The following is a 26,741-nucleotide window of genomic DNA, read 5'->3' on the forward strand; positions in this document are numbered from 1 at the left end:
ATTTTCAGTCCTACACTTGGGCTGCTGAACAGCGCTTAAAGAAAAAACCACCTTGTAAACTAGTGAGAGTACACGATTCCTCTCCAACTTCAGCTGAACCTCATCAATGCCCCAAATCCCTTCTATGAGTTCTTAGTGACTATTTTTCTCAGGAGCTCTTTCGAACTTTTATCATTCTCAGGTCTTTTACTCTATTTTTTTCTTAGTCTCAGCAATGAACCTGACTCCCATGTCACAGAGAAAATCAAAAACTAACAGTTAAGATTTTTTAATCAGTTATTTACTGCCACATAATAAATTACCTCAAAAGGCAGCAGCTTCAGATAACAAATATCTGTCATCTCACAGTTTCTGTGGGTCAGGAATGTAGGAGGGGCTTAGCTGGGTGATTCTGGCTCCGAATCTCTCAGGAGGTTTCAGTGACGCTGTTGGCCGGGGCCGCTGTCATCTGAAGGTTTGCCTGGGGCTGGAGGACCAGCTTCTGATCCTACTCAAGTGGCTGCTGGCTGGAGGCCTCGTTCCTCCCCACTGGGCCTTGTACTGGGTGCTGAGTGTCCTCACCATGCGGCAGTTGGCGCCCCCAGTGTGAGTCATCTGAGAGAGAAAGAGCAAGCAGGGTGCTACGCTGTCTTCTAGGACCCAGTCAGACACCATCACTTCTGCCGGATTCTACTCCTTAGAAACAGGTCACTAAACCCAGCCCACACGCAAAGGGAGGGGACATAGGCTCCACCTTTTGAAGGGAGGAGCGTTGAAGAACTTGTGGAATTATTTTATTTTTAAAGCTTTGTATATGCATTTTATCTTTTGAACCAGAATCTTTTTTTAAAAAAATTAATTATTTTATTTTTGGCTGTGTTGGGTCTTCGTTGCTGCGTGTGGGCTTTCTCTAGTTGCGGTGAGCGGGGGCTACTCTTCGTTGCGGTGTGTGGGCTTCTCTTGTTGCGGAGCACAGGCTGTAGGTGCACGGGCTTCAGTAGTTGAGGCACGTGGCTCAGTAGTTGTGGCTCACGGGCTCTAGAGCGCAGGCTCAGTAGTTGTGGCGCGAGGCTTAGTTGCTCCGCGGCATGTAGGATCTTCCCAGACCAGGGCTCGAACCTGTGTCCCCTGCATTGGCAGGCGGATTCTTAACCACTGGGCCACCAGGGAAGCCCTCTTCTCAGTTATCTTTGCATCAGGCTCTTCTTTCTCTTAATGGAGTCCCAAGGTTCTCGCCACAGTTTACTGAGTAATTTTATCCAATCCCACGGTTTCATCTACTACTCATATGTTGACCACTCCTACATCTTTATCTCTTGTTCAGCTCTCATTCTTGAATTGAAGACTGGATAGTCTTGGCTTCCTTGACACCACATTCTTGATTGTCCTTCTATCTCCGTGGTTGCTCCTTTTTGGTCTCCTTTTCTGGTTATTTCCCCTTTCTGGTCTCTACATGTTTGTCAAGATCCAGTCCTGGGGGTCACTTATCTTGTCATTCTACTCTCTCTCACCAGGCAATCCTTGTCTTTAAAAACTCTGAAATGTGGATTACTATTCCCTAATTTTCATTTCTGGTCAGACTGATTTTCTGAGTTCCAGATCCAAATGTCAAACTGCCTACAACTACTATTTTCTAAACGTTTTTCACAAATATCTAAAATTGAAGGGACTTCCCTGGTGGTCCAGTGGTTAAGACTCTGCACTTGCAATGCAGGGGGCCCGGGTTCGATCCCTGGTCGGGGAACTAGATCCTGCATGCCTCAACTAAAGATCCTGCACGCTGCAGCGAAGATCCCACGTGCTGCAGCGAAGATCCCACGTGCTGCAACTAAGACCCAGCGCAGCTAAATAAATAAATATTAAAAAAAAAAAATTTAACATGTGAAATTTTTATCTTACCCCAAGACTCTTCTTCCTCCAGATATCCCAGTTTCGGTAAGTGGTACAACTATCTGCCCGTGCAAAATACATGGAAATCATCATCCTTGGTATCTTCCTCACTCTTCAGGTCTAATCTACTGTCAAGTCCCCTCTACTGTAATCACAAAGATCTCAAATCTATCTACTTCTTTACATCTCCTATCCCCATTCCAGGCCATCATCACCTCCTATATGGATTACTGCAATAGCCTCCTAATTGGCTTCCTCTACTTGTATTCGTCCACATAGAGTGACCTTAAAATACAGAGAATGCCACTTCTTACTTGCTTTGGATACAATATAAAACCCTTACTATAGGTTCCTGCTTACTCCCCAGTGGCTTTCTTCCCTGCATCTCAGCCACAAATGACCTTCTCTCAGTTAAGTGAAATACACTGTTATGGACTGAATGTTTGTGTGCTTCCAAAATTCATATGTTGAAGCCCTAACCCTCAGTGTGATTGCATTTGGAGACAGGGTCTTTAGGAGGTGAAAAAGGTTAAATGAGATCATAAGGGTGGGACCCTAATCTGACAGGGCTGGTGCCCTTATAAGAAGAGTAAGAGACACCAGAGCTCTCTCCCTCTCTGCACACACCCATGCACGCATACCTGAAGAAAGGCCGTGTGAGCACACAGCAAGGGGTCAGCTCTTCTGCAAACCAGGAAGAGTCCTCACCAGAAACCAGTTGTGTTGGCACCTTGATCTTGGAATTCTAGCCTCTAGAACTGTGGGAAAATTTCTGTTGATTGAGGTACCCAGTCTACGGTATTTTGTTCTGGCAGTCCAGGCAGACTAAGACACACACCAATTTCTTCTTCCTGTCATGTAAATTCCTCTGTCAGGAATACTACTTCCTTTTTGCCTTAACTTCTTACTCATTCTTCAGGCTTTAGCTTAAATATCACTTCCTCAGAGAGACCTTCCCTTGTTCCCTGATCTGCATTACATCTCCCTACTATATGCTCTCAACTTTCTCTTCAAAAGGTTGGTTTTTATTTCTTTCATGTCCACCACCCTAGACTAAGAGCTCCACAGGCCACAGTTGTGCTGTTGTGGCTGGTACCTGGTAGGCATTTGATAATTACTTTTTGAAAGAATTAATTATCATCACAATATATTACAATTGTTTATTTTTTATTGTTTCTTTCCTGAACTAGACTAATCTCCTTGTGAGCAGGAGCTGGATTTTATTTTCTGTAGCACCACGTGGAGGACTGAAGGTATAGCAGGTACTCTATAAACGTCTGTTGTATGCATGAGAGGACGGGACCAGACCAGGGTCTCATGCTCAAAGGTGCAAGGGATCTAAAGGATCCCTTAGATCCTTGAGGATCTAAAGATGCAGATTCTAGTTCATAAGTCTGGGGAGATGCCTGAGAATCTGCATTTTGCACATGGACCACATGTGCATAGTAAGAGACAAGAATACTCTAAATCCTTCCTAGTTCTAACTTTCTATGATTCTATAAACCACACATTTATAGTTTATAAAAACAATGTCATTTGTTTAACTTATTTCAAGGGAAATCCTTTCCAGATTCCTTTTCTAATCAGTAGCATAAAGGAACAGTCCTTTAATTACTTCCTATTCCTTGAATCCTTTTCTCTACTTTGTAAATCTCAAGTCCAAGTCTCAAGCCCGAGCAGAGGTTTGTTTAGGGCAGTGGGCTCCTCTTAGTCTCCACTGAAATGGCATCTTACGCCTTTACTCCTTCCACTTCAATGGGCTCTTTATTATTTCAGTTATGTTTGTATCCAATCTTTCAAACTTTCACTACGCTTAACAAAGTTTTCTTGAGATTAATTTACTTTCCAAGTAAATTAAATTACTTTTTATTTTTAAATTAATTATTATTTTTAAATTAATTAATTTACTTTTCAAGTTAATTTGCTATTCTTCTTCTCTTAACTTATGTTAAACTCCTTCAGTTCTTCTTCTTTTTTTTTTTTTTTTGGCTGCACTGCACGGCATATGGGATCTTAGTTCCTTGACCAGGGATTGAACCCATGCCCCCTGCATTGCAAGCGCGGAGTCTTAAACACTGGACTGCCGGGGAAGTCCAAAACTCCTTCAGTTCTTAACTCACCAATATGTATACTTAACAAACATTTTCTAGCTTGTAAAGTTCACAAAATTCTTCCCTTATCTCTCATAAGAAAGAGCTTTAACGAAAAGTGTTGACTGATACACAGTAAGATCAACACACAAATAGTTTTTTAGAAAGAATTCTGACATGGTACTGAATATGAAAGTCTATTTTCATTCTTCCATTCATGTAATTGATTGACTGAGCACTGACCATGGCCCAGCACAGGGCCAGGTGCTGGTACTGCTGGGGTTAATAAGACAGACTTGGGCCCTGAACTCTCAGAGATGATAGCCCTAGAGCTTTTGCTTAGGCTACTTTTTGTTTCAAGTGGTTTCTTGGCCCAATACACAAGTGTTGCTGGTTTTCTTTCTTTGGTTCCCCACTGTTAAGGGTATGTAGCACTGAAGCTCCTATTTGCTTAGTATGATCAGATAAATCAACCACTCAGCAAGTATGGACTGGGGGTGCCTCTCCTTCTGCAGAAGCTGTGATATGGACATACAGGATGCCTCAGTCTGAGGAAGCCTACATGCAAATTGGGGAGGTAAGAAAGAGAAGAGTTAACATTTAGAAATAATTACAAATTAAGGTATGGTATCCAGCATAAAATTATAAATTGAGAAAAGGAAGAGAAAAAAAGCACAATGGCCTGGAAAAGCTTAATGAAGAACTGGGATGTGAACTGGAAAGGATTCAGATGGCTGGAGAGGAAAAGGCAATGGACCACGGGCTGAGAATGAGCCCCTGTAGGAGGCATTACACAGCGGCAGACAGGACTCCGCCCAGAGTTAAGCATACGAAGACTCCGATGCTATATGGAGCCTTCCTGGACTTCTTATATAAAACGAGAGACTGGATTAGAATGCTTTCAAAGGTCCACTCAAGTTCTGTGAGCATCAGTTTGTTGGAGCTAATTTAGAAGTATTTATTGAAGGGATGGGAGACAAGGATTAACAGGAATCAGAAGATTCTGTGGTAGTCTAGGTGGGAGGAACTGGGGGTAGGGGAAAGGTGGCAGGAGACCACTGGTCTTTTCTCCAAAAATAAATTCATATTCATTATTTAAAAAAAAAAGTAACTGCATCAAATCCCCTGGGTTAAAATATTTACATAGTCCCCTCCTCTACCTTGTCAACTGGCACAGGACCAAAGAATATTTCCAGAGAAATAGCTGTAGAAAGAATTCTGGGATTAAAAGTAAGATTTTAGGGGGAAGTTTTGGCTCTATCATTTATTAGCTTTGTGGTGTCATTCCTAGAGTAGTCAAATGCATGGAGACAGAAAGTGGTAGAATGGCAGTTGCCAGGGGCTGGGGCGTGAGGGAGGGGGAATGGGAGTTAGTGTTCAGTGGGTCCAGGGTTTCAGCGTGGGAAGATAAAGAAGTTCTGGAATGGATCATGGTGATGGTTGCATAATAATGTGAATGGATGTACTTAATGCCACAGAACTAGACACTTAAAAATGGTTAAAACGGCAAATTTTATGTTATATATATTTTACCACACTTAAAGAAAACAATTTAAAGTCAGAATGAATCTTTATATCAGTACTCACGAAGGAGCAATGTCCAGATGGTTGATGCTAAATCCAGAAGAGCAGAAGCCTCCCAGTGTTGTTGATATGGTTAGGAACGCAACAGCCAAAGAATAATCACAACCTATAAATCCGGCTGCTACCAGGAATACTGCAGGTCCAATCATTCCTGGAGTTAAAAAATTATAAAAAGAAAAAAAGGAAGCCCCAGCATTAATATCTGCTTGCTGTTTAATAGAGTATAAATCTGAGATTTGATATTACTGCCATCTACTGTAGAAACAGTATACTGCCTAGAAGACTCAGTTTAAATTACAGTTTCATGAAAATAAAATTTGCTGGAAAACATATAGGATTAATGCAACTATTATAAAACGTAAAAAAAAAAAATCTCACTATGCAATGTTATTAAATCTACGTGTGACCAGGACTCAGTTAAAAGTTCTACAACGCTTAAGGAAAGAACAAGAGAATGACTGAAAAATATGGTTCTAGAGAGAAGCAATAGTTGATACAGAATGTATTCAAAGTTCACATAACCAAAGAAGATAAACTCAATAAGAAACTTTGCTGGATAAAGTTAGAAAAACACTCCATCTAGGTTTTGACAACTGAAAACAATACGTGAAGTTTTTTACAGGCAGTTAAGCATAAAATACAAGTAATACAGGAAGGGGCCTAACGGGTGGGCTATTGTTTTCTCTCTGTGTCAATAGCAGTGCCATCCAACAACTCTCTGTGATGATGGAAATGTTGTATTTGTGTATACTGCAACCGAGGAACTTATTTTTAAATTTCAATTACATTTAAACAGCCACATATGGCTAGTGGCTACTGTACTAGACAGAGCAGGTCCACAGAAAGTCAAAAAAGAAAAAATCGAATTAAATCTAAAGGGATTTATTTCACTTGTAGATGTGGAAAAATTTCTCCAGAGTCGAGGTCAGTAAGCGGTGGGACTGGACAGCACATTCTAGCTGTAGGTTCTCAGAAGGTGTTTTCAGAATTACACTGAATAGGGTCCCTTTACAATGTAATTATTGAAGTACAGTCATCAGTGACTTTGAGGATCTCTACTTACTCGAATAATTGTCCTCCATAGGTTTTTGTTTTTTTTAAAAAATTTATTTCCTGGCCACGCCACATGGCATGTGGGATCTTAGTTCCCAGACCAGGGATCAAACCCGTGCCTCCTGCAGTGGAAGCCACTGGACTGCCAGGGAAGTCCCTGTCCTACATAGTTTTAAAATTCACTTTTCTGAAATCAGACTCTGAAACACATGATTATTTAAGGTTCCTTTGATTTACAGCTTTGATTTATAGCTCCTCATTTGATATAATGATGTTAGTATACATTTTTGATTGAAATTTAAAATAGAAAAGGGATGGAGACATTTGATATAACGATGTTAGTATAATTTTTTATTGAAATTTAAAATAGAAAAGGGATGGAGACTTAAAAATCTTATTTTCATTGCAAACTTAGAGTTGAAAACAAAGTGATTTTTAAAATTCTGGGGAAGATGGACTTCCCTGGTGGCACAGTGGTTAAGAATCTGCCTGCCAATGCAGGGGACACGGGTTCGAGCCCTGGTCCGGGAAGATCCCACACGCCGTGGAGCAACTAAGCCCGTGCGCCACAACTACTGAAGCCCGTGCGCCACAACTACTGAAGCCCGCGCACCTAGAGCCCGTGCTCCGCAAGAAGAGAAGCCACTGCAATGAGAAGCCCGCGCATGGCAACAGAGTAGCCCCCGCTTACTGCAACTAGAGAAAGCCCGCACGCAGCAACAAAGACCCAACGCAGCCAAAAGTAAATACATAAAATAAATAAATAAAAAAAAAAAATTCTGGGGAAGATATTCAGCAAAGCATGCCATTTTCTATAGTTACAAGAGTATGGTAGAGATAATAGGATATTATAAATCTTAATCCTCAAAATGCATCATTCAAAAAGAACCATCTTGTATAGACATGCACTACATGCATTAAAATATATTGTTTTAATATGTGAACAAATGACTACTATTATCATTTTTATTTTGCCTTGCCTTGTAAACACAGTAAATAATTGTAAACCAAAACAAAACCTGATTTATTTTTACCTACCTATAAGGCTAAAAACTCTTCGAACACATAGAGTTGAAAAATTCCATTTTGCCCTTAAATTGTCGGCGGCCTGACCAGACAGGATCATACATAACCAACAGCCTAAATAAGGGACTGCAGATAAAAACCCATTCTGGAAGGAATAAGAAGATCCGGAATTAATTATGGAGGGAGGAAGAACAAAAACAACATATACACACACACACATCCACTACCATATGAAAGCAAAGGAGATACATAGCAATCTTCTGTTAATTTTTATATAATATAAAGTAAATAAGTCTGATTTTTATAAGGATTATGGGATTCAGTTCAACGCAGTCCCAGAGAGCCTGTCTCAGAGGGAACCAGAGTTCCCCATAGTCTAGTATGCGCAGGGTAATCTTGAATGTCATTTTGGGACTTGGGCTGTAGCTTCAGTGAGAGAAGACGTCTTCCTATTAGCCTATGGATTTTCCCCATGGGACAGTTCTCATTTATTTATTTACTTTAAAAATATTTTTTATTATAAAATAAAATTCAGATAGAGAAAAGCACATAAGTCAAATGTATGTATAGCTTAATGAATTATTCTAAAGTGAGCACCGTCTAGGTGCTGTTCGAAACTGTACTGCTCTCTTCCGGCTTCTCGCTTGAGGACCCCAGACCTGTTCCAACCGCCTCTACTGCATGATCGAGCTGGGCATGGGCACTGATGAGGATGAAGTGACAGCACGGGAGCCCAGGGCTGCTGTTCCTGATGAGATTCCCCACCTCGAGGGTGATGAGGCTGCCTCGCGCATGGAAGAAGTAGATGAGGAGTTTCTACCTGCAGACTTTGCTCCCTCCGTAGAGTGTCCCCATGGCTCCCCCAGCGGCAGCCCCAGTGGCCCACCTGACTCCCTCTGCTGACGTCTAGTGGTTTTATTTTTGTCCTTCTGTCTAAGGCAGGATACAAGGGCCTCAAGTCTTATCCCTTTCCACATTTGACATGGGGTTTGAATGTTGTGTATTGTGTTCTTTTGGTTTCTTTTGTTCTGAAATTAAAGTATGCAACATCAAGGTGCAATTAAAAAAAAAAAAAGTGCCTGGGGCACTCGCACATGCTTTGAGCAGAGCACAAAGGCGGCGAAGTGATAGAGAGAGCTCTATTTTTCCCTCTCTTCTTTCATTTTACATCACCACCTAAACAAAATGAAAACACCACGAGATGTGAAGCAGAATTTATCATGGAAATGTGTTATCTGCTTTGTAGGAAATGACTCGACAGTCAGCTTTTTAGGAAATCACAAATTCTGTAAAGTGAAGAAAATATACTCAAAAAAAAAAAAAAAAAAGAAATTTCTTTCTTCTATTCATTTCTCCTAAAGCACAAACCTGAGGTACTAAGCCTAAATGGCCCAATTCTGATAAAAACAAAAGTTTTTTAGAGCCTGAGAGAGATGGGTACACCTGTTAGAGATTTACAAACACAAAAAAGGTAGAAAGATATTTTATTGTTGATAGTTAAATCTGGTAATAATTCTATCTAAGCATCATTAATGGTACAGACCAGCAAAATTTGTTAATATTTTGAATTTAAGTGTGCTTAAGAAAAGATTTCATTTTTTTCATCATAGTCTGTGGTCTGTTTTCAGATGTTGCATGCTTCCAGTTCTACTTCTGTGGCTGGAGATTTTTGTTTCTTTCTGGTATTAAGCTGAGTCATTTCCTCTTTAAATTTTATTCCATTTAGAATTCTGCACAGTGGGATCACATCTATCATTATCTGTGGCAGAACCTTACACATGAACTGCAGCAAATAGAGAAGAGAATTTTCTGACCTTGGCTTTGTCCTCTGGTGGGATAAGACCGATAATTCATCAGAGTTACTGAATTTTCCCACTTAAAATTCCAATGGTAAATACTCCCCTGACAAAATCTTCAACATTTATACATCCATGGGTATCTTCCACAGTTGTTAAGCATTCTGTTCAAGGATATGGTTCCTTGTATTCATTTATTTAAAAAAACTGATTCCAAAATGTTAATATCCAAAATAGGGTAACAGATATTGCCCCAACTCTCACTGAGCTGTAAGAAATAGGGACACTAGGAAAAAGCTAGGAAAAAAGAAAAGTGGTGATAACTAATGAAAATAAACTTATGTAACAAAGCAAGCTTAAAACAAAGGATAAAGAGCTTTAAAAATTTGAATTAACGAGATTATAATTTTAAATACAATGCTTCTCAAAGCAAGCTTTATTTTGAACAAAGGCCATTTCATGAATGTAATATGCTGATTTTTCAAGAAAAAAAATCCATTAAAAAAGAGGCTTCTATACAACAAGAGAATTATTTTCAAACTCTGTTCACATTTCTTTTAATTTTGATTCAGAAAGAAAATGCCTTTTTTGGTATGAAAATGCAAGAAAAAAATATTCTAGTTTTAAAGTTTCTCATTATAGAATTAAAAAAAAATTAATAAAAAATAAATGACGGCAATTAAGTACATATACTAATTACCAGTCAGCTATTGATATTTCATTCTTTCTATAGTTCTCCTGGGAAAACTTCAAATAGAAGCATCAGTGGAATGATCTTTAAATTTGCATGCAATTGGTCACTACAGTAGGAGACTACAGTCAGGCTCTGTTAACAGAGAGCTTAGGAAAAGCAAGGTTGCTTGCAACAAATCCATCCCACGCTATTGGTAAAGCCTCATTTCTGTTTAACTTCTCTCAGTACAATTGGTGGATATATTTCAGTATAATGGATCTCTTTTTTCAAAAGTAACCAGAGGAGTTCTTCACAGCTTAGCTGTTTGGGTGAAGTTGAAGGTTCGGTCCATGTGGCCAATGTTTTCAGTATGCCTTGGAAGTGAGGTGATGGAACGGTTCACTTCAACACTGTTGACAGCTCTAAGTCCTTGTAACCAATGCAGTTGTGCAGTCAGCCTTGCTATCGTCACATTCACCACCCAGGCTGCTGCTTTACTTCCAGGGCTTCCACTCTGTGGCTGAGTAACAGCCCCCTGTGGAATATACCATATTTTGTTTATCTATTCATCAGCTGATACATATTTGGGTTGTTTCCACTTTTTCATTATTATGAATAATGTTATGAACTTTTGTGTGCATGTACATGTACATGTTTTTGTGTGCACGTATGTTTTCAGTTCTCTTGGGTATAGACCCAGGAATGGAATTTCCAGGTCATAATAATAACTTTATGTTTAACTTTTTGAGGAATTGCCAAACTGTTTTCCATAACGGCTACACCACTTCACATCCCCACCAGCAATGTATGAGGGTTCTGTTTCCTCTACATCCTCACCAACACTTGTTATTTTTTGGTTTTCTGATTCTAATAGGTGTGAAGTGGTATCTCATTATGGTTTTGTGTTCCACTTCTGTATTTTTTTTTTGGCAAATCAATTTTATTTTATTTTATTTATTTTTTAACATCTTTATTGGAGTATAATCTCTTTACAATGTTGTGTTAGTTTCTGCTGTATAACAAAGTGAATCAGCTATATGCATACATATATCCCCATATCCCCTCCCTCTTGCGTCTCCCTTCCCCCCTCCCTATCCCACCCCTCTAGGTGGTCACAAAGCACTGAGCTGATCTCCCCGTGCAATGCAGCTGCTTCCCACTAGCTATCTATTTTACATTTGGTAGTGTATATATGTCAATGCTACTCTCTCACTTCATCGTCCCAGCTTTCCCCCTCCCCGTGTCCTCAAGACCATTCTCTACGTCTGCGTCTTTATTCCTGTCCTTCCCCTAGGTTCATCAGAACCTTTTTTTTCTTTAGATTCCGTATATATGTGTTAGCACATGGTATTTGTTTCTCTCTTTCTGACTTACTTCACTCTGAATGACAGACACTAGGTCCATCCACCTCACTACAAATAACTCAGTTTTGTTTCTTTTTATGGCTGAGTAATATTCTATTGTATATATGTGCCACATCTTCTTTATCCGTGCATCTGTTGATGGACACTTAGGTTGCTTCCATGTCCTGGCTATTGTAAATAGTGCTGCAATGAACATTGTGGTACATGACTCTTTTTGAATTATGGTTTTCTCAGGGTATATGCCCAGTAGTGGGATTGCTGGGTCATATGGTAGTTCCATTTTTAGTTTTTTAAGGAACCTCCATACTGTTCTCCATAGTGGCTGTATCAATTTACATTCCCACCAACAGTGCAAGAGGGTTCCCTTTTCTCCACACCCTCTCCAGCATTTATTGTTTGTAGATTTTTTGATGATGGCCATTCTGACCGGTGTGAGGTGATACCTCATTGTAGTTTTAATTTGCATTTCTCTAATTATTAGTGATGTTGAGCATCCTTTCACGTGTTTGTTGGCACTCTGTATATTTTCTTTGGAGAAACGTCTATTTAGGTCTTCTGCCCATTTTTGGATTGGGTTGCTTGTTTTTTTTTAAAAAAATTAATTGATTAATTAATTATTTTTGGCTGTGTTGGGTCTTCGTTGCTGCGTGCCGGCTTTCTCTAGTTGTGGCGAGCGGAGGCTACTCTTTGTTGCAGTGCACGGGCTTCTCACTGAGGTGGCTTCTCTTATTGTGGAGCATGGGCTCTAGGTGCATGGGCTTCAGTAGTTGTGGCACGTGGTCTCAGTAGTTTTGGCTCACGGGCTCTAGAGCACAGGCTTAGTAGTTGTGGCGCACGGGCTTAGTTGTTCCGCGGCATGTGGAATCTTCCCGGACCAGGGCTCAAACCCCTGTCCCCTGCATTAGCAGGCAGATTCTTAACCACTATGCCACCAGGGAAGACCCTTGCTTGTTTTTTTGATATTGAGCTGCATGAGCTGCTTGTATATTTTGGAGATTAATCCTTTGTCCGTTGCTTCGTTCGCAAATATTTTCTTCCATTCTGAGGGTTGTCTTTTCATCTTGTGTATGGTTTCCTTTACTGTGCAAACCATTGAGTAATGATGTTGAACATCATTATATGGGCTTATTGGTCATTCGCATATCTTTGGAGAAATGCCTATTCAAATCCTTTGCCCATTTAAAAACTTGGGTTATTTATCTTTCTATTATTGAGTTGTATAAATTCTTTATATATTTATCAAATATATGATTTGCGAATATTTTCTCCCATTCAGTGGGTTTTTATTCTTGATAGTGTCCTTTGAGGCACAAAAGTTTTCAATTTTGATGAAGCCCAATTTATCTATATTTTCCTTTGGTCATGTGTGCTTTTGGTATCATATGTAAGAAACTGTTGCCCAGCCCAAAGTCACAAAGATGTACACTTCTAAGAGTTTTATCATTTTAGCTCCTACCATTTACATCTTTGATTTATCCTTCATTATGAAGGCAAAAACACTACCAAATTTCCTTACAAACTGTGCCTCTTTCTCTTTAGGTTTTTCTTCAACCTCTTTAAAGACAAAATCCGTCAACACAGAGATAATAGGAATTGCCTCAGTTTGATGAGTTCAGAAGGAACTGGCAGTTTTAGTGGGGGGTCTGTCTTACACAGCTTTGCAACTATAGCTCTGCCAACACCTGGATAACACTGCAGAGTGATTTCTGTACAAGAACCTCGTGTCTCCCAACACCCCTCTCGGCTCCCAGCAGAGTCGGGCTACCATCCCAAGGGAACATGGTACCACCTGCACTTATCATCTGAGATCCTGGCATGTTACTGGGGACTAGTAAGACCTTCACAGTTAAAGGGGATAACAGCCAAGATACTCTGAATCAAGAGTTAACACACACAGAGGAAAGGAACAAGCAAGGCTAAAAACAGCAGCCTCTAGAATTTAGTATATCAGAGTAAAATGGAAGATGCAAAATAACTGAGTCTCACATAGATAAAAACAAATTCTGTATACTCTCTATAAGAAGCAGATACTTATTTTTTCTTACCTCTTGAATATTGAATCTTAGGACCTCCTTCATATAAGTAGGCAATAAGGTCAATAAAGTATAAAAAGTCCAGTTGTAAGAAAAATGTGCAACTACAATAGCCCAAAGTGCTAGTGATTTCAGCATAGGTATCCATGGCACTGACTTCTGTGAAGAGAGCTGAAAAAGAAAAAGAAAAAAAACCAGGCATAATTAGGATAAGCTACAGCTATGTTCATGCTATGTTTAGATCTGTATCTGATCAGCTAAAATTCCATCTAGAATACGTTATCAACCTTGATTACTAAATCCCAGATTTTTAAACAACTCTTTTAAAATATTAAACAGCAATAGAAACTCCATGATTCAGATTTGAAGAAAAAACAGAAATGTAATCTTAGAGCTAAAATGTCAAACTAAATACTCCTTATGAATGTCAGAAGTCACCTGCAATATTAATTTCTCCACCTAAAAAACAGAGGACAGTTCAATAATCAAATTCAGAGGCTGACATAAGGGCAAAGGAAAGAGATTAGAAGTCCTATTAGAATTCATATTTCATTCTCCAATCTTTATTCAATTACAATGATCTATAAGAACTGTGCAATAGAAGGTTTTTTATGTAGCCATCTGGAGTAACCGTCTTCAAAGCAGGATGTAAGCATCCCAGCAGTAGCAAGATAATCCACCATGGTGTGGAAAGACATAACAGATCTTCTATCTATACTCACTTTTATTGTAAAAAGAGAAATTAAGCTCAATTAATATTTAACAAATAGGTTGGTCCTGAAATATGTCAGACCATCACATGTTGTATGATCTCTCCAATTAAAAGGGGTTAATGGCATCCTTACTTGTTGGTCTGCCCTCGGTGTAATATTACAGCATATTACAGTTTACACCTGCCTTTTAAAAATGGATTTATGGATTTTATTAGCCAGTTTTAATTAAAACAAATCTACAAAATCAACAATGTCTTCAAAAGATTCTTAAGGAGAAAGTAAATAGAAGGTTTAAAGTGACTTAGAAAAGTAATTTTTCATAGATTTAAACTAGATTTAAATAAATTTCTAGATTTTAAATTTCATAGATTTAAACTAGAAAGAATTGACATTTCTTGGACAAAACAGTACTTTGTACATTTATTTAATTTGCCTGCTCTACTTTGCCTAGAGTGTGCACAACAGAAATATCTATTAAAAAAACTAGTATCTTAATTCTGAAGAAAAAAAAGGTTCTGAAATTATTTTTAAAATGTGCCAAAGTCCTTACCTGATTTCTTAATGATGAAAGAATGTATTCCTTTTCATAGGGGGAGATTGTCTTGTGAGTTTCTGGTGTATCACTAACTAACCAGATCCATAAAATAAACCAAATGATTCCAACTATACCTTAAAATAGAAAAATAATAGGTAAATGAAATTAGAATGCACCAACAGCAATTTTTCTGTCTTGAAAAAATTATGTAACTATAAACTTAATGAAAAATTGGTTTCAGCTTTGTTTTCAAGTTCTCATAATTCTTTAATGGGATAACTGCTATTTGTATTATTTCCTATAAATTTTTAAGAGGAAAAACTTTTAAAAAAAATTGCAGTATAATTGACATATAACATTACATTAGTTTCAAGTGTACAACATAATGATTTGATATTTATATACACTGCGAAATAATCACCACAATATGTCTGGCTACCATCTATCACCATACAAAATTACAAACATTTTTTTTTTCTTGTGATGAGAACTTTTAGGATTTATCCTCTTGGCAACTTTCAAGTATGTACCACAGGGACTTCCCTGGCGGTGCAGTGATTAAGAATCCGCCTGCCAATACAGGGGACACGGGTTTGATCCCTGGTCCGGGAAGATCCCACATGCCGTGGAGCAACTAAGCCCGTGTGCCACAACTACTGAGCCTGTGCTCTAGAGCCCACAAGCCACAACTACTGAGCCCGCATGCCACAACTACTGAAACCTGCGTGCCTAGAGCCCATGCTCTGCAACAAGAGAAGCCACCGCAAAGAGAAGCCCGTGCACCGCAATGAAGAGGAGCCCTCATTCACCGCAACTAGAGAAAGCCCACGCACAGCAACGAAGACCCAACACAGCCAAAAAAAAAAAAAAACCGTATGTACCACAATATCAGTGTGCTGTACATTACATCCCCATGACTTACTTATTTTATAATGGGAAGTTTGCACCTGAAGAGAACAACTTTTAACCACATGACTCTGCCTATCAGGGTCTACCAGACAAACCTTTTAAAAAATAAAAGTCTACAATCTATTATTTCCACAGGTATCTGCTTTTGTTTATTGATTTGTTTTTTGTTTTGATTGCAGATATATTTCCTGCATAAATGTTTACATGGCAATCTAATTTATTAAATATGTGTATCATCCTGCTATTGAGATTGAGAAATGAAAGGCCCTGGGACTAAACAAAGAAACAAAAAAGACTAAAACTACCAAGTGAGAGCATCCTACTTTGTTTGAGAAGAAATATTTTCAAAATATACATTTTTTATAATAAACAACACAGCAATTTTTATAGTAAGTATAGCATTTAAGTCCTGGATTCAACAGCAGTTTCTATCGAACAAATATTCCAAAATTAACATCAGATCACAACTCAGCTAGATCATTTTAACCACATAAACTTGAAAAACAGGTTATCAGTAAGTGTTTCAGAGCTTTGTGGTTTAGGAGATGGTTACTTCAGTGAATTGGAATATACATATTTTAACCAATTATTAGACCACTATTACATTTTGGATCTGTCACATTATAATTTAGGTTACATTTTTGAATAAACTTACCAAAGAGGTAGAAGACGTAAGTCCAATTCATATAGTAGCAAATTATTCCAGAAAGAGGAAGAGAAACTACTGTCCCAAGCTGTGCTCCTAGAATAACAACAAAGACTTTGTAAACTCTGGAGATAAATGAACAAAGAGGGGACACAGGTCTACAGCCTAAAGAAGATGGATAACAGACAATAGGGAAAAGAAAGAGTGATTCAAATCCTATAGGAGTTGAGTTAGTCACATGTAAATATAAACAACCCATTCTCTTAAGGGATCATTTACTAGAAAACCCACAATATGTAAAATGTATACATTAATATGTAGTTATATTAGTTACAATTATGTAGCTACTGATGAATTAGAAGGCATCAATCGATAGAAGACCTATTATAATATGAGCTAGTAAATGCCACATTGCTAGTACATGTGTTAGAAAGCCAAGTGTTTGGGGAAAGGCTCAAAGATGGTCTCTAAACATAACCTACTGCAGCACACCTGGTGAAAAAAGAACAAAGCTTTTGGTAATCTAATTTGCCCCAAATATATTACACACAATTGTTTCGGATAAATAAGTGATAAAATTCATTTTAACCACCAAACAGAAGACATCTTAGTAGGTACAGTGGGAGCTAAAATAATCAGACATTGTTTCCGGTCTCAAATTTTAGTCTTATATAGGAAGTAAATATAAACAAATAATTATTACATGTTAGAAAGTGTTGAGTGTCACAGAGCAATATGGAAGTTCAAATGTCGGACAGATTACCTCTGACCTCTAGAGATCAGGAAAAGATGTAAGAAGCGGCAGTGGGACTTTGAAAAGATGGGCAAGATCTGGTCCCATAAGAAAGAAGATATAGAGGCAGGTGTAACAGGGTGAGCAAATGAATGAAAGTAGGAAAGCAGAAAGTGGGTTTGGGAACTTCAATTGGGTGAAGGAAAGGAATAGGAAGGCTAGAAAACCGGGTGGAATTGTTGCTGAATATCTGTTCCATGCCGGGCACTATGTGTCAAGGGCTAGGCTGGCTAAAATGAAGTGGTGAAGACCATAAAGAATCTTGACCCCTAGTTCGAGCTTAGACTATTCAACAGGCAAAGGGGAACCACTAATACTGCCTGTTCTTGAACTTCTCATCAGATTTCTTATATCGATCTCCACATAGCTCTAAGAATCTTCTTAAAATGTACATGGGATCATGTCTCTCTCTCGATTAAAAACTTCTGATGTCTCCCCATTGTATTTTGGAAAATAAAATCTACATTCCTCCCTGTGGCCTGTAAGCCCTGATGTAATCTGGCTCTTGTCTATTTCTCTAACCCCATCTTAGGCCATTACCCGCTTTATTCAGTGTGTTCTAGACACCTACAGTGGTTTCTCATTGCTTTGAACCCTTATGTTACTTCCTGCCTGACAGCCCTTGTATGTGCTGTTCTGACTGGCTGGAATGTTTTCCTTTTTGCTCCTCGCATGACTGGTTCATTCTCATCCTTCAGATTTTAGCTTAAAAGCCACCGCAGAGAGGTCTTTCTCAATAACTGTATTTAAAAGCTGTCAGGTCAAAAAGTTTTCATTCAGTGTGTGAGCTGGAAAAATTATAATTCACATATAAAGCTCATGCTATCTTACCTATAGATCAAAATGATAGCAAATAAATGCATAGAAAACAAGGTGTCTGAAGGGAGGGGTTGAAAGTCATGACCAGCTTATCAGATGATCAAATCAAATCACAATTTAAGGACAAAAGTGTTCAATTTTCCAGCTTTTTTTTTTGGCTTTGTTTTGTTAAAGCATTCTCTATATCAACATCTGAAAAGGCAACATGTTTTGAAATAAATGATGGCAGATGGAGAAAATGCCAGTAGTCAATGAAGCCACATTGCTATATGCTGGTGAGCCAAAGAAGAACATTAATAATAAAGTTATACCCATGCAACTTAAGTTTTCCCCAAAGAAAGCACCTGACATTGCATGATTCTGCTGTGCGCCCTTCCCACAAGGTTGATATACAGATAACAAATTGTAGCGAAAACCTTCACAACGACAGCTATCTCACCTGCATATGAAATGCTGAGAAGCTTGCTTCTTTCAAGAGGAGGAGCCCACGAAGACCACATGGCATGCATGGCTGGAAATGTGACACCCTGGGAAGGGAAAAAAAGATATTTCTGATGAAATACAAGGTAGTTTTGTTAATGTTTTAAATTCAGTTGAGTATTTTGTTGCAAGAGAAGTTTCTGGATAAGACTCAGACTAGAATCAGGTTTCACGGAGTGAGATGTCTTTACAGTGCTGAGTGCAAATACCTCATAATGAAGTACTTTCAAAATGTGAACAAAGATTTGTGGATTCTGTCAACTGATTTGAGGACTGCAAGGCAAGGGTTACAAAAAATGTAAAAGAATGTACTGAATGAGGATATAAAGGTAGCCTCCCACGGTGAATTTTACTCATTTACTTTATTTATGGCCTGAATGCAATGGAAATGTTACCAATACATAACTTTTAAAAATACTGAGCTAATACTGTGGGATACTAGAAGAAAATTCAGATTCACCTTACTCAACAGGAAAAATGGTCCTACCAAAAAATGGTACTACCAAAAAATGCTCAATTAGAGTGTTTACCGGTATTTTTTTCATTTCTGGTGATAATTAGCTTAGTAAATGCCAATTAGGGGAGGGGCAAGACAGGAGTGGGGGATTAAGAGGTGCAAACTACTATGTATAAAATAAATAAGCTATAATGATATTTATATAATATTGTACATCTACTATACCTCAATTTAAAAAAATGCTAATTACTGATAATGGAGAAGCAACAAAACAGTGAAGGCAGGGAGGTTCACAGAGGCTTGGGAGTGGAGGAGATGCTACAAGGGAGCAGGAAGGAATAGATCCTGGTAGATTTGCAGCAGTCGATTCACAGCTCTCCTGGGCCGTTCACTAGCTGTGTAGCCTCAGAAAGATCAGTTAACCTCTTAGAACTTCAGTTTATCTGTAAAACATATATTTTACTTAGATAAGGAGAAAAGGAACCTGTTAGTAGGGGGGTAATTTTATTTTGTAGTCAAGAAGGGTTTATTTTCTTACTTAGATAAGGAGAAAAGGAACCTGTTAGTAGGGGGGTAATTTTATTTTGTAGTCAAGAAGGGCTTATTTGGTACACCCCTATTTGATAAGGACAAAATAAGAATGTCCAGATGAGTGACCAAAGCTTAAATTTAAAAAGCACTTGGCAATTTCCAAAGTTTTCTAGCAATTATTATCACATCTGAGCTGTGACTGAGGATGGGGCAGGTATTTAATATATTTGATTTATATTATATATTATATATTGTATTTGTATAATATTTATATTATAACCTATGGTTCCACTGTTAGATACAGTGGAGTTATTATTCAAACTCTGATTTTACTACTCCAGTCAGTGTTCTTCCTACACAGCATGATACAAAATAACCTTTAAGCTGTATACTAAACCCAGAGGCCACTATCTTGCTTGGTTAAAGAAATGTTAAGGGCTTCCTTGGTGGCGCAGTGGTTGAGAATCTGCCTGCCAATGCAGGGGACATGGGTTCGAGCCCTGGTCTGGGAAGATCCCACATGCCGCGGAGCAACTGGGCCCGTGAGCCACAACTACTGAGCCTGCGCGTCTGGAGCCTGTGCTCCGCAACAAGAGAGGCCGCGATAGTGAGAGGCCCGCGCACCGCGATGAAGAGTGGCCCCTGCTCGCCGCAACTAAAGAAAGCCCTCGCACAGAAATGAAGATCCAACACAGCCAAAAATAAATAAATAAATAAATAAATTTATTAAAAAAAAAAAAGAAATGTTAAGAGAGAGCAAAATAAACCTATGCCTTGGTTTCATGGGTAGAAGCTCCAAGTTAGAAATGAAACGAGATCATTATTTAAAGGTGGAGGCACACATGATGGAATGCAAAAGAGAAGTGGAAAGGAAAAGAAAAAATAAGAAATTAAATTTTTAAAATTAAAATTAAAAAATGATAGAAATCTTAGGAGGAGAGGAAAAAAAGATAAAAATTAATAATAACAATTTTAAAAGCAGCAGAAAGGCCAAAAGAATCACAGGACTAAAAAAAAGATAGCTACATAAAACGATAAATTATTTGTCTCTAAGTTAGAGGACCAGAAAAAAGAACAAATGATAAAGAAGAAGTTCTATGAAAAACAACAAATTTAAAGGAAAACAAGGCAACGTGACAGTCTATTGGGTAAAATATGTTTTAGACCTGGGCAATCAATGATGGAGCAGAGGTAAACAGTGGCAAAAGTTCAAGAGGTAGGATGGTCTGTCTTCACGGTTTTTTTTTTTTAAATTTTATTTATTTACTTATTTATCTATGGCTGTGTTGGATCTTCGTTTCTGTGGGAGGGCTTTCTCTATTTGCAGCAAGCGGGGGCCACTCTTCATCGCGGTGCGCGGGCCTCTCACTATCGCGGCCTCTCTTGTTGCGGAGCACAGGCTCCAGACGCGCAGGCTCAGTAGTTGTGGCTCACGGGCTTAGTTGCTCCACGGCATGTGGGATCTTCCCAGACCAGGGCTCGAACCCGTGTCCCCTGCATTGGCAGGCGGATTCTCAACCACTGTGCCACCAGGGAAGCCCCTGTCTTCGTGGTTTTAATGGTGGTTTCTTATCTCCTCAGTAGGAGGGAGTAGAGGCAGCTATGAAGTGTCCCCCTAGAAAATGTTTTCTCTAGTCTTTGAGTAAAGCTTCTAATTTAGGAGTGCTCCCACTCAAGACCTCACTGACCACAAGTGAAATCTACTCATGTTATTTCATAGTTAATCAGCTTCTAACTAAAAAATAAATCCCTATTATCTTCCAATGTCATTTTTTCTGGTTCATATTCATATCAAAGAATGGTATCTTTAAGAAGACAAGAAAGTGATACAGGGTAAGAAGAATAACAGAAGAGAAAAAAAATTACCTCTCCTAGTCCTTCGAGTGCCCTGAGTGCAACGAGGGCTCCAACTCCGAAATCTGCAGCGAGGGGAGTGAACAGGGTGAAGACAGCGGTGCCAAGGATCCCAAATCCCAGCAGCAGTTTCCCCCCACTTCTGCTGGCAACATATCCTGCAGGAATCTGCGTGATGATGTAGCCATAAAAAAAAGACCCGAGAATCCATCCTTGAGTTTCTGCATCCCATCGGTACTTTTTACCCTGTGAAGAGTAGGAGGAAAAAGAACAGCCTTTTAAGACCTTGATGAAACGGCTCCTTTCTCTTACTGGCATGTGAGTACATATAAATGTAATTTTGAACCACTGTTTTTTTTTTTTTGTTTGTTTGTTTGTTTTTTTGGCCGTGAGGCTTGTGGGATCTTAGTTCCCCGACCAGCGATTGAACCTGGGCCACAGCAGTGAAAGCGCCGAGTCCTAACCACTGGACTGCCAGGAAACTCCCCAGAATCATTGTTTTAGACTGAAGAACATGCAGACTTTCTACTGGGTAGGTGAGTCACCCTGATACAGACATGCAGATTCTAGAAGTGAATCGAAAATCATTGAAAGTCATAATGTTCAGGAAGGCTTGCTATTTTATGAAACTAGACTATGGGATGAATTGTAGATATTTTGTAATGACCACGACAAAGAAGGCTCAAAAAAAGGCACAGGTTTAATCCAGAAAGCTACTGAACAGGATACTGCAGTGGCCAAGCTAGGCTTTGGAGCCAGGCCTGGGTTCAAGCCCAGCTCTGTTACTTACTGGATTTGTGATCTGGGAAGATTAAATGAAAAAGGCCCATAAAATAAGGCCTGACACACACTAAATATTCACTTAATGTTGGCTACTAGTATGCAAAAATATAATTAATAGACCATTTCAGACCAAACACTTCAACAAGGACATAGAGCAATACAAAAGAGCAAGAACTTAAACCAAGCCAGAAACTTCACGTGAGTAGGAAACGTCTTTTAATTAGTAGCAGTACACAGTGAGGTGAAAATGAAGATTTGGTGACTGAGTATCTGACATCTTTAGCACACATAGCCCTGTAACCTACCCATGTGTTAAGAACCATTCAGGATTTCTTTTTACTGTCGATGTAGGGCAAGTAAGTAGGTGGATCATCAAAAGCACTTATCGAAAGTAAAGACACAAAGCAAACCCCTAATTATCCTTGTTTAGAGTACCAATCTGCAGCTTCTCTGTAGAATTCCAGGGCTTCATGAAGTGCCCAGCAGTTACAGGTTGAGGTGGGGAAAGTGGGTGACGTGTACCCAAATATATATCCGGCAACATTATTGGAGTCCAATGTAAAGATTTTTGATGAGTCATTATTTTGTACATGTGCTTGTTTGGGCAGAAACCCTCTTCCCTGTTTGAGTGATCTTGTCTGTAAATGGCAGGAGAGACTCACCCTACATGGGATTTGGCTCCTTTGTGAGCACTGAAGATGGATGAAAATACGCTTATAAAAAAGGACACCTGGGACTTCCCTGGTGGTCCAGTGGTTAAGACTGTGTGCTTCCACTGCAGGGGATGCAGGTTCAATCCCTGGTCGGGGGACTAAGAGCCCACATGTCTCACAGTGTGGCCACAAAAAAAAAAAGGACACCAGCCTTTCCCGCCTGTATTGTCTCCCCATGTGAGACAAAATAAAATGTTTAAAGTGTGTAAAACTCAATTCTGAACAAATGATGAACATGCACTTATCAATTCCAGTATAACATGAGGGAGGCAAAATGACATCAGCAGCTTAGGTGAGGCATGTATAGATTTTTTTTTTTTTTTTTGAAACTGACCCATTCTTATTTTTCATCCTGTAGTTGAGATTATCTTAATCCTCCTGCAACAGGAACCTTTTAAGTAGTACAGCTATTAAATAATGGTCCCATAAACACTATTTAGCAACATCTAAAACAACCCAATTTTCTAATACGCCAGACAGGTTTTTCCAAACTCTCTTCAAGGACAGTATGTTTATGGAGGAATCTGAAAAACTACTTTTCAAACAGATCAGGGCGCAGCAGCAGCAGCTACAGGTATAAGTTACTGTCTAACCAGTTACTGGGAAAACACAAAAGAGAATGATTCAGAGTTTACATGAAGAAAGTGTCCGTGTTTCTGTAGGATGAATAAATTCAATATTTTTCAATATTTTTCCTCGGAAGTATTTTAGGATTAAGACCATTTGCTTGAAAAACAGCACTTACCGTTTGGTTATGAAGAACTTTTATGGGAGCTGCATGCTCTGCACACTCGTTGGCAGTTCTATTCTCCGCTGCGGTTGTGTTGGAATCCACCATATCCACTAACGCCACACTCAGATTCACCCGTAACGAATAGAGGACGAAGAAACCAAAAAAGGCCAAAAATGCTAGGTTGTAACGAGCAGGGCAGCACACTGGAGCTGAAATAAAGATTGGTGGAAAAACTCTCATTAAAAGAGTAACTTAGATGATCCTGTCTAAATCACTAAAAAGCTCACTTCTTAGAGGTACACAAATTAATAAATCATGAATATTTTTCTGAGAATATTCTCAGATGAAGCATATCTAAAAACATGTATCAAAGAGAATTTCTTCCCAGTACCTGTGGTTTTGATAAAGATTTAACACATGAGAGCCTGAACTGTAAGACAGGTTCTTAAAACATGGAGGCAACAACTTTGCTCAGAAAAATCTGCATTCCAGAGTCAAAACCAAACCCCCAATCCCTGTCAGCTGGCAAGATAAGAGAAAAGCAGGTAAGGGGGTTTAACAGCATCACTATTTTTGAAAAACTGTCTCAAACATGGCCAATAAGTCCTCGAGCATTCAGCGTTAACACGTACATTACTGACTATGGGTTAGCAGCCATCTCATCATAAACGTATCTCAGCACAAAAAATTTACTGCCAAGGCCAGGGCAGGAAACCCCTCCTGATCAATTTCTTACCTTGAAAAGTATCCTCAGAGGCTGGGTGTGAATCAGAAGCCATGATTAATACTTAAGGCTCTCCTAAACTAAGTGTATTTAAGAATCCAGAAGCAAACTTGCAGAATCTATGACAGTTGCAGCCCCTGTGACAGTTGCTCAGTTGGTCTTGCTTAAAGGGCCCACAGTAAAAAGCACAGTTAGTGAATGTACCACAATGATTTAAAAAAAAAAAAAGGAAGGCAGAGTGGGTTGGAGGAACCAATGAAAGGCAGATCATGTGACAGGAGGAATCTGACCTATTGTTTTACTCTATAGGTGTATGCACATATTTTCTCTTTTTTCTTCTTTTACTGAGTTGCAGAACTGGAGGGGGGATGAGAATTCAGGAAGCTGACTTCAAGGTGACTGACCCCGAGCGACAACGACAACGAGAAAGTGGCTAATCCAGGTTTTTACACCTTAAGTTTGGTCAACACTGAGTGTTTGATAAATATCTGTTGAAAGATATAAACATCTGTTTCATTTGCTAATGACAAGTTAAAGTTAAATACATATATATGAATATATGTGTGCTTTTATTTGGCAATGACTTATTAGCATTACATACACACACACACACACACACACACACACACGTGCATGTTTTTCCCTACTCAGGAATCCTGGTGTTTTCATTGACCTAACCTCACACAAGGATACATTTTTCAGAGTACAACGGTCTTGGTACAGATTCAGATAGAAGCTTTAATGAATACAGTACAACTGTATTTAGGTGTATATTAATATACTGTGATCCAACTCACTTTTCTACAAGCACTCATACACTTAACAACTGCTATCAATTTTTCCTCTGTGCAAGACTGACATCTTTTAACAGACAACTTTTCATTTGGCATTCTTGGCTCCCTTTTCAGGAGTACAGCTGGTATTAGGACTATGGCATCACTGCCACAGTTCGATCCAGACCTGTGAAAACTATATTTCTAAAGCTTCATTCACGCTGCCTCTGTTACCTGAATCTAGACACACTGGGTCTCTGCCCCAAGCAAAAAGGCAGCTGTCTAGTTAAGGACAGTTACAGAATGCAAGGCATGTTTTATAGGAGAGCACATTTTCTTTATCATTGCTCTGTGTTGGACAAGAATATACAGAGAAGTCTGGATGGGGGGGGACTCATAATCTTTCCAAATTTGGGCAATTAAAATGTGTTACTCTGGGTAATTTGGAGCAAGAAAAATCCAGATTAATGTACTGTCTGCTTTGCCAAGGTACTATATACAAAGTTCATTATCTGCTTCAGCAGAGGAGTGACAAGATGTGATTTATGGTTTAAAGAGCTTTTCTGGTTGCTGTGTGGAGATGACAAAGGGGCAGAAGTGTGAACGGTGGTGAGGGATGTAGACTCAGGGAGATCACTCAAGGGATTATTGTAAGTTTCCAGGAAAGAGGTGATGGTGGCTTAAAGTAAAGTAAAGCCCAGGCAATGGAGAGAAATGCGTGGATTTGAGATAACTTTAAAGGCAGAATTGACAGGCCTTGCCAACACACTGGACATAGGGGTCAGTGAAAGGGAGGGACAAAGTTACTAGCAATGCTCTTACTCTAAACAACTTTATTTTTGCTACTCTGACTTGTAATGTTATCACTCCATTCTATCCTTATTTGAGTTGCCTTATTTTACCGTATGTTATCAGTTTCTCCCCACATGATAATTGATTAGGACTATGATATACCTTACCATGTGAATATCATGTAGGGGTAGAAGCTTGGGAAGTGGAGGAAAGGTGAGTAAAATGATTTCAAATACTAGTGATACTACTTGGAAATCTGACCTAGAAGTTATGGATCCGGCAACATTAACTTTTGGGGGCACAGTCAATAACCAGAAAAGAAAAAGCCAACACCGAAGTCACAAAGTATATGACTATGAGATTTTAAGAACATTACAAATAAGGGGTTACTAGTTTTAAAAAATGATTGTTGATTACAAATCAGTCAGAAAGATTTTGTTTCAAGAAAGTATAGTGGGGCTTCCCTGGTGGCGCAGTGGTTGAGAATCTGCCTGCTAATGCAGGCGACACGGGTTCGAGCTCTGGTCTGGGAAGATCCCACATGCCGCGGACCAACTGGGCCCGTGAGCCACAACTGCTGAGCCTGCGCGTCTGGAGCCTGTGCCCCGCAACGGGAGGGGCCGCGATAGTGAGAGGCCCGCGCACCGCAATGAAGAGTGGCTTCCGCTTGCCGCAACTAGAGAAAGCCCTCGCACGAAACGAAGACCCAACACAGCTAAAAATAAATAAATAAATAAAGTAGCTATTAATAAAAAAAAAACAAAACATGTTTCTGCTTTAGATTTATTAAAAAAAAAAAAAAGAAAGTATGGTGATAGAGCAAAATGTGCCTGTGAATTTGGCCAGTGTTTGAAATTGGTCCAAGAAAAGCGTGCTTGCGTGATGAGGGGAGAGAACATTCATCCGGCACCCGCCACACTGAAATCAAGTTCAAAGCAAAACCATGCTTGCGTAATGAACGGAGCACCCATCAAAACAAACATCAGCTTCTAAAACGT

At 39.2% G+C, this 26,741-nt stretch overlaps 1 protein-coding gene and 1 non-coding gene across 5 annotated transcripts in view; one reads left to right on the forward strand and one right to left on the reverse strand.

Annotated features, from left to right (window-relative positions):
• The window catches only part of SLC17A5 (solute carrier family 17 member 5), a 48,036-nt gene that overhangs the window by 11,847 nt on the left and 9,448 nt on the right, over positions 1–26,741 (reverse strand). The window contains exons 2-10 of one of the 4 annotated variants that reach the window (XM_061206757.1): positions 23,467–23,663; positions 21,238–21,471; positions 18,343–18,430; positions 16,301–16,387; positions 14,752–14,870; positions 13,501–13,659; positions 7,635–7,767; positions 5,547–5,694; positions 2,268–2,720 (exon numbers count right to left, since the gene is read on the reverse strand). In XM_061206757.1, coding sequence (XP_061062740.1) covers positions 2,663–2,720; positions 5,547–5,694; positions 7,635–7,767; positions 13,501–13,659; positions 14,752–14,870; positions 16,301–16,387; positions 18,343–18,430; positions 21,238–21,471; positions 23,467–23,663 — 1,223 coding nt within the window. In that variant the 3' untranslated portion in view covers positions 2,268–2,662. Of the gene's footprint in view, positions 1–2,267; positions 2,721–4,262; positions 4,518–5,546; positions 5,695–7,634; positions 7,768–10,115; positions 10,627–13,500; positions 13,660–14,751; positions 14,871–16,300; positions 16,388–18,342; positions 18,431–21,237; positions 21,472–23,466; positions 23,664–26,741 lie in introns of those variants that run through there. The other 3 variants (XM_061206756.1, XM_061206755.1, XM_061206758.1) reach the window with 3 other exon arrangements.
• On the forward strand, positions 1,651–1,723 carry TRNAA-UGC (transfer RNA alanine (anticodon UGC)). The gene has a single exon. It is a non-coding gene; the product is annotated as a tRNA-Ala (tRNA).

The sequence above is a fragment of the Eubalaena glacialis genome, chromosome 12, assembly GCF_028564815.1.
Source record: "Eubalaena glacialis isolate mEubGla1 chromosome 12, mEubGla1.1.hap2.+ XY, whole genome shotgun sequence".
NCBI classification, from domain to species: Eukaryota; Metazoa; Chordata; class Mammalia; order Artiodactyla; family Balaenidae; genus Eubalaena; species Eubalaena glacialis.